This window comes from Schistocerca piceifrons, chromosome X (assembly GCF_021461385.2).
Source record: "Schistocerca piceifrons isolate TAMUIC-IGC-003096 chromosome X, iqSchPice1.1, whole genome shotgun sequence".
Lineage (NCBI taxonomy): Eukaryota > Metazoa > Arthropoda > Insecta > Orthoptera > Acrididae > Schistocerca > Schistocerca piceifrons.
Genome location: NC_060149.1, coordinates 112,090,008 through 112,103,633, shown reverse-complemented (window position 1 = coordinate 112,103,633; position 13,626 = coordinate 112,090,008). Strand labels below are relative to the sequence as shown.

Genomic DNA, 13,626 nt, shown 5'->3' with positions numbered 1-13,626 from the left:
GTTGATTCCATGTTTGTTTGAATCTGTATCTGGCTTCTTCGAGATGTTGTTTTGAGAATACAGTGCATCTATGCATTAGCATAATTTTCCTAGAGTCTTTCTGTCATACAACATTTTGAATATTTGGAAAATACTTCCCAGTATATAAAAGAACATGCTCATAATTAGGACACATTAATCTGTCAGATTTTCTAAAAGTTTTGTGAGTAGATGAAATTATGTTGTCAACACATTTCACCCAGTTACCATTCAGTTGAGGGAATGAGAAACCAAATTTTTCTTCAGTACATCCTGCAATTTTGATGTGTTACACCTGTTTCTAAAAACAAAAGCACAGGCAGTGTGTTCCTTGGTTGTGCAACTTGAGGGATGTCTGGACAAAAACGATTTTAAATGTAAAAACTGACTTCGTATGCATCATTTGAAAGATAAACACCTTTTAAAATACAATAAACTTTAGTCAGTGAAAAGCTTGTGCTAAAAATAAAATTCACTGTGGATGTCTTCAAACTATGCTAACAATGTTTCTAATTTCAAATAAATGTTGTCCACATACTAGCAGATTTGCTACTGAAGTGAAGAATTCTCAAAAGGAACACACAACAGATAGGCGAGTGTTAAGACATTCACAGCAACTTGTCAAGGGTACTGTGTTGCGTCTCTTAACATTCCACTGTAGTTAAAAGGAGATAAGATATATTTATACTATTAAAGTCCAAATCATGGCGCACACACACCTTGAAAGGACAATTTTTTGTTTTGACCATTCTGAATAACACTACACTTTATCAGACTATATTTAAATAACCTGAGAGGCACAGCTACTATTGCTATATTTTTTTCTGACTATACCCTGTTGGTGACTTTCAGAACATAACATTACTTGGTAGTACAGTATGTTTTACTTCTTTTTTTCCCCACCCTGAGTATTCCCTGTGTACCATCTCTTATCTTCAGTAGTTTTTACTCGACTTTGATAACAACCATTTGCTGCCTGTTGCTTTGAGAACTTTGTTCTTTATTTAGGCTTTATTATTCATGTGCACACATTTCTCTTTTTCTGTTCACTCTCTACTAATTTCACTTTTTTGTCATCATTCCTGATAACTTATTTCACACTAAGATTGTGTATTTCTTTTTCATTCTGTGGTTTGGTTTCTTTTGTGATCTGGGGTTTCTTTTTTAAATTTAACCCACATGGATAGTCTCTTTCACACTTAAATTTTTTTTCTATGTATGTAGTATTAAATTTTTATTGCTGTTTCTTCCTCTTCAAGGCACAAGGGATAAAGTTAAAATTGTGTTAAGTAAAATAAAGTTTCTTCCTGCTTCGCAGTTAAGCTTTTTCCTGGTCTGTGACTGCTTTTCTTAATTATTTAATGCATTCTACCAACTGCCATGCATTTCCACTATTGTAACAATATAGTGAGTCTTATATAAAGTATGACAGGCTTTAGGTCAAAATTTAAAGATCTTCTACAAGGACAGTAGGAAGAGAGAAATCTGGATAGATAGTTGGCCATGTATTCTAAATACTTATTACACAAATTGAGAGTAATTGTGCACAAGACTAGAGCTGCAAATTCTACAAAATATTCTCTCTTCATAAATTTTACCTCAAAAATTTTGTTTCAGAACTAAAAGTTGCACCACCTCCAGATATGACAACATTTTTGATGGAGGAACAGCGGCTACAGAAACAACTATACAGACAATCAATCTGTTCAGAATCAGACTCAAACCTTGGTGAGACCACTGACAGTCGCGATTCTGGGGTTGAGCTGGAGAAAGGAAATCCTGATGATATATGGGTTCCGAAGCCATCATCAACACCTGATGTTCTATCATTAGAACACAGCCGTCAGAATAGTGAGGTTAGTGTCTCTCTCTCTCTCTCTCTCTCTCTCTCTCTCTCTCTCTCTCTCTCTCTCTCCCTCCCTCCCCCCCCCTCCCCCCTCCCCCTCTCCCTCTCCCTCCCTCCCCCCCACCTCCTACCCCACCATCCCAACCCCCAAAGATATTTGTTAATGCAGTTAGACCTCATTTGCATTTACTACATTTCATTTTGTTATTTTATTTCAGATTTATGGAACTGCAAGTATTGCCTCAGAGGATGATGAAATAGCCAAAAAAGAAAGAGAAATAATAGAAACTCTGGAAAAAGAAGAGCAATGGCAACACGGACATAGTCCGCATAATCATGAAGAGAATATTGGTTTGTGCCAACTTAAGCATATTACTTGTTCTGTTAAATTCTGTTTAATTGGTGTCATAAAATCCCATGCAATTCTATCCCTATCATAACCTATATTCAGAAATAGGTGAAAAAATTTCTGAATGTATGAGGGCATAATACGAAAACTGTCGGTACCATTATTTTCTGTTCATAGCACACCATTCTGTTGGCATGGGCAGTATCAACAACAGGTTCATTTGTGGAAAGGGTTCATCTAAAGCAAAACACAATTTTTATTTTCATTTTAATTTCCCAGACATGTTTCCGTGAAGTTTCAGCATCATCAGTTTTTTATCATCTTGCTGTAAAACAGGAAAAATGCTTTTTACTACTTGTACACACAAAACTTCGAGTTTTTAACACGGTATTTATATATTTGAAAAAAGAGACTAAGTTCTGTATATATGTCTTGTTGCTATATGTTGTGGATTTCCTGGATGCAGTTTTTTTTGTTTCATAGTTGGTCGTCTACTTCCATATGGAACTTATTGTAGAACAGTCCTTTACTTTCCAATTTTACAAATGGGCACATTATGGTTGTACCTACCATTAACTAATACTATGTAGAAGATTGTGTGTGCGTGTATGCCCGCTTTTCATTTGTAAAATTTTGAAGTAAATAACTGTTCTACAGTAAGTTCTATATGGTTGTAGATGACATGGTGAAATTAAAAAAACTCCATTAAATAACTTAAAATCCAGGAATTCCACGACATACGGCAACAAGGTATATATACAAAACTTCGTCTATTTTTCAAATATGTAAATACTGTCTTAAAAACTCAAATTTATGTGTGTACAAGTAGTAAAAAGCTTTGCTCCTGTTTTATATAAATACAATAATAGAACCTACTGATAATGCTGAAACTTCAATGAAACATGCCAGGGGAATAAAAATAGTTTTTTTCTCAAGGTAGATCCCCAATAAATAAATAAATAAATCTCTTCATAAGCAAACATGGACAGAAGAGCTTAAACCTCAAGATGAGTATCAACAATATATGTTCACAGCATTATTTGTGCACACACAAGTTTTTTTACAGTATTGTACAATTATTTAATTTAAACTTGTGTTCAGAAGACCTTGAGGACCAGAGATATGATGTTCATATTCAAAGGACATGTACATTAGTATGTTCTACAGAAATGATAAACATTTCAGTCACCTCATTTCTGCATGGGTCCTGTTGTCTCGTAGGCACAGGGTCTGTCATGGGCCCTGATAACTTTTCCATGTATGATGGCATCAATGCATAAGAGGCGGGAGTGATGTCTTGTCATATAGCCATCTGCTCTGCATTCACCTGGTTTCCAAGTTCATCTGTGGTGGTTGGCATTTGGGTCACAATGCTGCACCTGTTGTTTTGCCATATCCCTCACATTTTCAGTTGGCGACAAGCCTGGTTATCTGAAAGGCCAGGGAAAAGGTGGACATCCTGTGACACCAAGGAGGAATGTGTTTGTGCAGCAACATGTGGTCATGCATTGTCTTGCTAAAAATGGCATCTATGGTGTTACACAGAAAGGGTATGACTACAGGTTGCAGAATGTCATTGACATATGTCACACAGGTCACAGTGCCCTAAACACACACCAACTGTGTGATTTGTGGTTGTACTCAAAGCACTCCACACCATAAGACCTTGAGTTGGCACCGTGTCTTGTATGAATGCCTTCACTGTGATGTTGCTCCACCACTGTGTGGCAAACCAAAACGAAGCCATCATTTTCAGATAGACAAAACCTGGGTTCGTCTGAAAACACAGTCTGATGCCATTCTTGTCCCTAGTGTCATCATTCCATACACGATTGCTGTCTAACATGTTTCTGCACATTCATTAAAGGTAGATGGAGAAGTGGATGAAGTGCATGTGACCCACACTGTAATAAATGGTGATGGACTGTCACCCCTGATAGTATACGTTGTGTTACACTGTTCCGTCAAAGCTTAGGAAGATGCAGATCTGTCCTGCAATGCCATGCGAATGAGATGTCGATCTTCTCTGGGAAGGGGGTGCGACATGATCCATTTTGTCATGTTCGATGGTCTTCCATGAACCATGCTGCACTGCCAAAACACTTTGTTGCACATAAGCAACAGTTTCATGGATGGATGCATCACATTCTCTCATGCCAGTAATGCGCCCTCTTTCAAATTCACTGATTTGATGGTCCAGTTTGTGCATGCATCTGCATAGTGACAATGAGGACTGCAGGCACATTTTACCAGTAGGTGGTGTTGAGCTGCAATATCAATGTTGACCTTGAACCTGCAGGTTGAAATGGTTCAAATGCTAATCATTTCTGCAGTACATACTGATGTACGCGTCCTGTGAATATAAAAGTCCTACCTGTAGTTGTTCAAGATGTTCAGTTTTTTTTCTGAACACGAGTGTATATGGGTAGGCAATAAATGATGTCATAGTGTAAGAATTGTTTTTATATGTAGTTTTGTAATACATTTGTTGCTAGGACAGGAGTGTCACATTATTAGTCTGGTTAGTTCAAAGTTATATGGGCATTTAAGAATAAGAGACAGCATTTTTAAAATTGTCTCCATTCAACATCTTATGATCATGTGGTTGGAAATTATGAAAGATAGCTCCTTTGACAGAAGTTTTTTCCTGTTAACATTAATATTCTGATAATCATAAAAAATTCTGTTTTGTGCCCCATATCATGGTTGTGAATTTGCATCTTCCTATTTGTGACCTTCGTGTCTTCTTTCACTGACATAATGGTTTGTAGTTATATGAGGGTAATTCAGTAATCAGACAGAAAATAACTTTATAGCAAAAATTGATTATTAATTCAGTACAGCTTTTTGATCTATTGTTCCATTTTCTACACACTTTCCCAATATTCTTAAGAGGGAAAAAATGTTTTGCATTGATTTCAAAGCCAATTTTGTACTTTTCCTTTATCTTTCCATTCCCATGGAACTTAATGCCATACAAAGCTTCTTTCATCAGACCAAATGTAAAAATCTGAAGGTGCAACAGCAGAGCTGTAAACGTGAGGTGGTAGGACCTCACAACCCACTTTGTCAATAGTTTCTGGAATCAGTTGTCCTGTATGAGTTTGAACATTCTCTTTAAGAAATACACAGTTCCTCTACCATCCTGTACATTTCCTGTTCAACATGGGCTTGATTTCATTCACACTCATGCCTGAGTAGTATAGGCTATTGTTCATGTGTTACTGCTGCAAGCAGATGATTGCATTTAGAATTTCTTATGGACGGAAGATCCAGGGTCTTTCCACTGCTTGCTTTGATGGCTCAGTCTCCAGTGCAGACCGATGTATCAAAGTTCCATCACAAGATTAAAACCTGTTCAAAGAGGCATCACTTTTGCTATAGAAAAGATTTTTGGGTTAATTGGAAATGGGAAATCTTTGTTCCTTGTGATGAACTGTAACCTCCCTGGGAATCCATCTTGCTAAAGTCTGATGGTAGTTCAGTTTGTTTTGAATGAATGATGGAATGAGCTGCACCAACACTTAGTCAACATATTTCAGCATTTTGCTTAACTGTAAGTCATAGATATTCTTCAATAAATGAATCAAAACACACTAGCAAATCCAAGGTCGATACTGCTACCAGTCGCCCATAGTGGTGCTGGAGGTTATGTATGTCTCCCACTTTTAAACTTTACTACCCATGTGTCGAAAACCACATGGTTCTTGCAACTACTTCTCTATTCTTTGTTCATATGAGAGAATATTTCTGTTAGTTATACACTTCCTGAAAGTAAGAATTGGATCACTGAACACTGTTCTTCAAAAACACTTTTTCAGAGTGTACAAATCATTGTAACTAAGCCCTTGGCCATTATGTTTATCTAAATGTTCATTGAGCCAATGAATAAAACTCTCTTCAGGGTTACCAACTAAAATATTAAATTCCTCACATTGTGTGTTGCATTCACTACCTACACTGATCAGTTAAAATGTAATGGCCAATTGCTTAACAGCATGTTGATCCACCTCTGAAAAGCATTACAGCAGCAATTTTGTGCAACACACATTCAACAGATCCTTCATAGATGTCTGAGAGTATGTGGCATCAGATGTCTATCCACAGGTCACACAGTTCACATAAATTATGGGTAGGTGGTGTGTGGGGATGCTAACTGGTGCCAAATAGTGTCCCAGATGTGGACCATCAGGTTCAGATCAAGTGAATTTGGTAGTAAAGAAATATTGCATTCACTATTGTGCTCCTCAAACCACTGTAGCAAAATTCTGGCTTTTCAACATGGACAGTTATCCTGCTATAAGATGCCATCACTGCCAGAGAGGACAAACATGGAGGGATGTGGGATATATCCAATAATGTTCACATAATATTCAGCTGTCATAGTGCTTTTGTTACCCCAAGTCCCATGGAAGTCCAGTTCAGTACCTGCCATAGCATAACAATGGTCCCACCAGCCTGCATCCACAGTGCAGTGCTCATTTCAAGCAGCCAGCATACTGAGGAGCACAACAGTGACATCTTGATAACAAAGTTCAGCTGATCTGAACCCAGTGGAACAAGTCTTGGATGCTGTGTGGTGCCAGTTATGTTCTCACAAACCACCAGCCGCTAAATTATGGGAATTTCCGACCTGTGCATAGATACTTGGTGTCTGCGTGCCTTTGGAAATCTACCAAGGACTTATTGAGTCGATGCCATGCAGAGTTGTGCTGTAGTGCATTCTGAAGGTGGACCAATACACTTTCAAGCAGGTGGTCATAATGCTTTGGCTCAACAGTTAATCATTTTTGTACACTGTTTCCTACCTTTTAAGTGTGTTTATAGTGATAGCACAAGTTTTTCACTAACACCACCTATTACAAATATTGATTGGAGTGCATGATGATGTACTCTGTCAAAAGCTTTGAGGCATCCAATAATACTCTTGCTGTTTCAGTTTATTTTTTCAAGTAGTGGAGAACCTGCACTCCTGATGATATGATACTCTGACCACTCCTGAAGCCATACATTAAACAGCCTGTTGCATCACTACTGTAATGTTCTAAGATGCTTTTTAACACTAGTTTCTCAGTACATTTGCAGAAAGTTAAGATTCAGACTGCAGATCTGTAGTTTCGAACATTCTTTTTCCCCTTCTTTGTGCAAACATTTGACTGCAGCCAGTTCCAACTATTCACAAAACACATCTCTTCAGGAATACAATTTATCAGACATGCTAATGGTTTCACTAACTCGGGTTTACATTTCATCAGTAGAAAAGGAGAAATTTGATCTGAGCTTAGTGATTACTTGTTTGAGGCTAGCAATAATCCACAGAATATCATCAATGGCTACTGCAAGTAGTGTACAGCACTTCCGTTTGCTAATAGTTTCACATGTATACTGTACATACTGTTTCATGCAGACATCACTTTCTCAACATCATTAAAAATACCATTAACTTCAAGAGGTTGATTTTTATGATCATCACTTTTTATGATGAGGTGACACTGTTTGCATCCTACCAGAACTTAGATGAAAACATTCCATTTATTATTGACCGTAGTAGTAGTAGTAGTAGTAGTAGTAGTAGTAGGTACAAGTACATCTACATCTATGTACATACTCCGCAGTCCCCCCAGGGAGCTCGTGGCTCTTTCATGAGTTGGCACAAGGTGCACACGGAGCCCCAAGCTACTGCATTCCATTCTTCCTTCCTGGACTGCATTTCCTTCCTGTACCTCTCCCTTGTCCCTCCTTCATTCCCTCTGCCCCCTTCCTCTCTCTCTCTCTCTCTCTCTCTCTCTCTCTCTCACTCTCACTCTCTCTCTCTCTCTTTCGTGTGTGTGTGTGTGTGTGTTTTTTTCTTACTTAGGTTGACCTGGCTTAAATTTTCTCTCCATTGTGTTGGCTACTTGGGGAAGAACTCCCTCTCTAGCATGATTCCTTTCCCTCTTCCTTCCCCTCATCCTTTCCCACTGTGGCTCCCCCTCTGTCCCACTAGGTCACCAGCACAGATAGCCAACCTGTGTGATAGGGCTGTTATGTGCCCATCTGGCTGAGCCCCCTGACAACACAGAGATCACACTTCCAGTTACTGAATTTTTGTGTGTGTGTGTGTGTGTGTGTGTGTGTGTGTGTGTGTGTGCGCACGCGCGCGCGCGCCTGCCTGGGATTGGTTGCTTGTCATTCTGGAGCATCAGAACTTCTGGCAATGTCCACCATGCCAGATGGCGCTTGCTGTGGCTGGACGGTGCCCATGGAGAGAGCCCCAATTGGAGTGTGTGGTATTGGGGCAGGTGCTTTGCATATGATACACATTAAGCCTCAAAAAACTGGCTGTTCTTCTTCGGCCAGATTTTTCATTGTCAGTGAATCATTTAATGCTGTTTCTTATGACCCTGCAGCTTTCCCTCCCCTGTCTACATCATGGGAGGAAGATCAGACTCGTCAGCTTGGTCTGAAACACTTTCAACACTACCTAGTGTGCACTAGGACTGACAGTGACATTTTACCACCACCAAGCAGTTATTTTTGTGAGAAATATTTAAAACAAGTTTGGCTAAGTGGAATCTCTCAGTACGCTGTGGTCGGGTTTACTGTTTATCGAAACTACATCTGCCACCCAACTGCAGCCCTCCATATTTTTGACCATCTTGGCTACATTCTGGTGTCCGTTACTCCTCACCAGCCACTGAATGTGATTCAGGGAGTCATTTTTCATAGGGACCTTATCCTTCAAACTGGTGAGAAACTTCAAACCAATCTGGAACAATAGTGTGTTCATTTTGTTCAGCGTGTTTAGAAAGATTGTACGGAAAATTGCACCACTACCAGCACCTCTATTCTGGCATTTGAAGGAGATACCATCCTGGAGAAGGTCAAGGTGATGTTCTATCAGTCATGTGTAGCCATACATCCTACCGCCAGTGAGGTGTTTCCAGTGTTTGCAATTTGGACCCATGTCTTTCTGCTGATCATCACATGATGACCTCTGCAACAGTGACCACTTGCTGTTAATTTTCTCATTCCCATCACACCTGCCAATTGCCAGGCTACCCATCCAGGCTTACCATCGTGCTTATTGTCCTCTGTACATCTACCAGGTCAGTTTTAAACCTCCTTTGTCAGGTTGTGTTGATGAAGTCATTAGTGATCTGTTGAGCAAGATAATTCGTGCTGCTGGCATTGCCATTCCTCGCTCAATGGGCTCTGTTTTGCACCGACCAGTTCCTTGGTGGAGCGCAACCATTTTCCACCACCACTTGTGATTACCATCACAGCCTGGAAAATTTTAAGCCATGTGGGTATCCCACTTAATGAACATGCTGATTGGCTGGGTGGGTGGAGGGGTGGCCACCAACCCTCCATTCTCTGTGACCTAACAGGTGGTGTTCCAGTACCAGAAAACCAAATTGTTCAATGCAATAAATTATTTAACTCCTTCCTTCAGTACACAAACCTCCTTCCACATTTCAACAGTGGAAATTGTCCTGCTGAGCTATGGTGCACTATTTATAGGTACTGAGTATTGTGATTACAGTGACATCTGTTAGCAGCTTTTTGAAGTATTTCATAACTTCTTTATAAAATTATGAAAGCTTTCACAATAAGCTCATCATTTGTTGCTTTTGTCTGTCAAGCTTAGTTTTTGAGATATTGGACTCCTTCATTTGATACCCAGTATTTCTTGTGTTCGGCAACTTCCACACGTGGAGCCAATCCTGTAATAAATGATTCAAAAGCATCTACTTTGTTGCCTAAGTCTTCTACATTATAGTGCACAAGCATCATGTGAATTTGTCTGTCTGAGCTGCAAATGAATCGCATTGTCATGTCGTAACCACAGTAAAGGCCAAACCAAAAAGCAAGGTCATCAGTGATGCACTGAAAGCACATTTATTATGGATGCCAACAAACAGATAGGACACAATGGCCTCCTGTGCAGAGAATGCTGCTGTTTATATAAACATTTCCAGAACACACTAACATAACAAACAAGAATTTTCAAAAAGCTTCTAGGGATGAGAAATACTAAACAACCAATATTTACTGGTGATAGGATTTGAACTTATGACCCGCAGCACACCATCTAGGGAATCTAACCACTATTCCACATTGCATGCAACAGAGCTTGTGGCATTGCTGCTCCTTTGCAGCTTCAGAAATTCTCATTGGAGCAGACTACAGCATCCTTGATCTAGAGCTTGCCATTGATCCTCTGTATGGCAGTGCTTGAGGGTTTCCTCATTCAGATCATTTCACATTCTCCTGACTGTCATGAGCATCAAAGGGTGCCCCTCTTGTCGAAGCTTTGGGATTGAGCAGTTGTCAAATGCCTTTGAGCCCTCTCAGGACAGTAATAGGGCTTCATAAGGGTGACATGGATAATGCCTTTTAGCTTTTTACCTTCTTGATGAAGGGTCATAATCCTAAATTGCATATGTAATATGTGATAAGCAAGAAAGAATACAATATTGCCCAAAGTAGCATTTTAGTAATTTTTCCTGTAGTATCACTTTCTGGACAGGCATAAAAATCCATACCAAGTCCCCTGGGGTGTACCTCACTGGTCATACTTGGCATTACAGCACTCCATCTTTCTCCTGGGCATTAATTGACCATATGAGTCAGCTGTCCTGCTTCTTTGATTCTGGTGATTAGACATTTCACATAGTCTTCCTGAGTATCATCTGGTTGATACAGGAACAGTGTATCCATTGTCATTTCAGCATCAAGGCTGTGCAGCAGAAAGAATGGCATGAAGCCTGTCGTGTCATACTTTGCTGTTATTAGGAGCACCACAATGGGCACTACTGTATTCCAATCTCTCTGTTTGACATCAACATCCATCAAGAACATATCTGCCAGTGTCTACTTAAAGTGTGCTGAGAGACCATTCATCTGTGAGTGTAAGGAATTTGTCACCCTGTAGGAGACTTTGCAATATGAAAGTACCTCTGATACGAGTTTCAACTGGAAAACATTTCTATGATCAATGATTATCACACAGGTTGCTCTGTGTTTAAAAATGGTGTCATCTACAAGAAACCTTGCGGTTTTTGGAGCTGTGGAGTTACCACAGCTTCAATAACAGCATAGCAGCTAAGGTGGTCAGTGCAGACTATGATCCATTGATTTCCATTGGTTGACTCTGGAAACCTCCCCAAGAGATGAATCCCAATCCAGTAGAATGATGCTGCTGCAGGTGGAATTGGCATTACATGGCCCAGAAATAATTGTGACATGTGCATTGATCACTGGCTTTCCATACAGTCGCTTGGCCGGAGGTAGGATGTGTGTCATTCTGTGTAGTCTTCATAAAACCTAGGTGATCAGATGTTGGAGCATCATGGAAATACTTCAACATAAATGGCTATAATGAGCTGGGATGATGATCAACCATTTCTGCCCCATTGCATCATATTTCCTCTTATACACTGTTCCACAATTCTTATTTGACTATTTCCTCCTCCAAGGCTTTTATGGTCGGTCTCTCTCTTGTCTCTCCTCTCCCCTCCCCCCCCTCCCCATCCCCCCCAGCCTGCCAGGCTGTCCACATGTGTGCGCTTCTTTTAATTTCGCGCGTCACCCAACCACATCAGTCCCCCACCTGCAGTCTCCATGAAATGGTCTTTTGTTCATGTCATTTTGGTGTATACCTTGGAAGAAATTGGATAATTGCACTTTCAAGGGTCTTAGAATAACTAATATCCTGTTGAAAAGCACACAGTTATTAAATTAAGTTGTTCTTGAACAGGAGAAGAACTAACAGAGAAGCTGTGGCAACTAGAACAAGACAATTTGAGGCTTGAGTGGGAAAAAGAAGCACAGAGGAGAGAATTGGAAGAGACTGTACAAAGACGTGAGGAAGAAATGAGACAGAAGGAGAGAGAATTTCAGCGACATGAAGTAAGTGTGTGTTGTCCATATTTAAAGATTAATGTTAAATTAAATAACTTCCAATACACCTTGTATACTGAGCAAAAAGTTACATTTTATAATGTAGATACAGTAGGAAAAAATTTATTAAAAGTATTGTAGTGGTACTAAAATTTCAGTTCTATGTATGTTACTGGAAGCTGATACTGTTAAAGCTTCATGCTAAGAGGCTGCATTCATTAAGTATCTTCATTAGTTACTGAATAATTCGGAGAAACAATTCTGGCCCTTGGCACTGCAAGACTGTCATAACCATCAACTTCAATGGAGGATCGCTTTAGGAATATGGGTAAACAGATTCTCTATGCCATCTCACATCTGTGTGCCAATACAACTAGATTAAAATGAACATTTAGAAAGTTCACATATTTTCAACTAAAAATGCCAAAGCTCTGCTTAATATTATTCAGAATGATGAAAACAAATGACCACACTGAAACAAATTAAGTTCAGAGTAGTGTATGGGATGTTAAATTGGGCAACATATCCTCGATAACAACCACAATGTAATTTGCCTACAGCCAATCAGTGACAAATACATGGCTGGGTGTGTTTAGTGATGCAGTTCTGTTCAAGCTACAGTTTTGTTGTACCGTGGTCGGTGTGTTGTGGTTGTTTTGTATCATGTCACTCCTTTCAGTATGGGAAGGACTTTAAATGGGGTGCACAAACAAGAAACTAGCAGTAATTTATATCCTTTACAGACAAGTCAGATTTAGTGATGCAAATGCAAAATAATGGTACGCTGAACATTTTGTAGACAAAAAGCTACCATTAGTCACATCCTTTGCTGATGGTAATCATTATAATTGTGTAACAGTGTGCAGTGTCCTTCTGTTTGGTATCAGTTAGTTACTCTGTAGCTTGTATTTATCTTTAGAGAAACATTTTGTTGTGCTGATCACCATCTAAAGGGTCTTCGTACTGTATGCTGCTGTAAGTGGTCCAAAGCTGTACTTCTAAAATAGTAGCTGCATCACAGCTGTGTAGTTCAAAAATCATAGGCTTGACAACCAGGCAAATTGGTGTGTGTGTGTGTGTGTGTGTGTGTGTGTGTGTGTGTGTGTGTGTGTGTGTGTGTGGACAGCAAACTTTATTGGTCTGGGGGAATGCCATAGTGCAGTTAGACTGTTGCAGCACTAAGCACAGTTCCTGAGAAGAAGGCAGCCAAAACTGTAAGCAAAGCTGGATCCAAAATGAGTTTTCGCTCTCTACCAGTGTGTGGGCTGATTTTCAAACTTTGTGGCAGAACATAGGACCTTTGCCTTTCATGGTAGTGTGCTGTGCCAACTGAGCTATCCGAGCGTAACTCACTACCTTTCCTCACAGATTTACTTTTTATAGTCCCTCATCTCCTACCTGCCTAACTTCACAGAAGTATCCCTTCATACCTTCAGGACTTGCATGGTTTGCCACAGCCTGGGGGCCTGCTTCCAGAAATAATTTTCACTCTGCAGTGGAGCATGTGCTTATTTTCAACTTCATGGTA

General features: G+C 39.7%; 1 protein-coding gene across 4 annotated transcripts in view; it reads left to right on the top strand.

Moving 5' to 3' along the window:
* LOC124721418 overlaps window positions 1-13,626 on the top strand; it is a 170,827-nt gene that overhangs the window by 126,487 nt on the left and 30,714 nt on the right. For all 4 annotated transcript variants that reach the window (XM_047246389.1, XM_047246391.1, XM_047246390.1 and 1 more), the window contains exons 10-12: window positions 1,636-1,874; window positions 2,083-2,215; window positions 11,956-12,107. In XM_047246389.1, coding sequence (XP_047102345.1) covers window positions 1,636-1,874; window positions 2,083-2,215; window positions 11,956-12,107 — 524 coding nt within the window. The remainder of the gene's footprint in view (window positions 1-1,635; window positions 1,875-2,082; window positions 2,216-11,955; window positions 12,108-13,626) is intronic.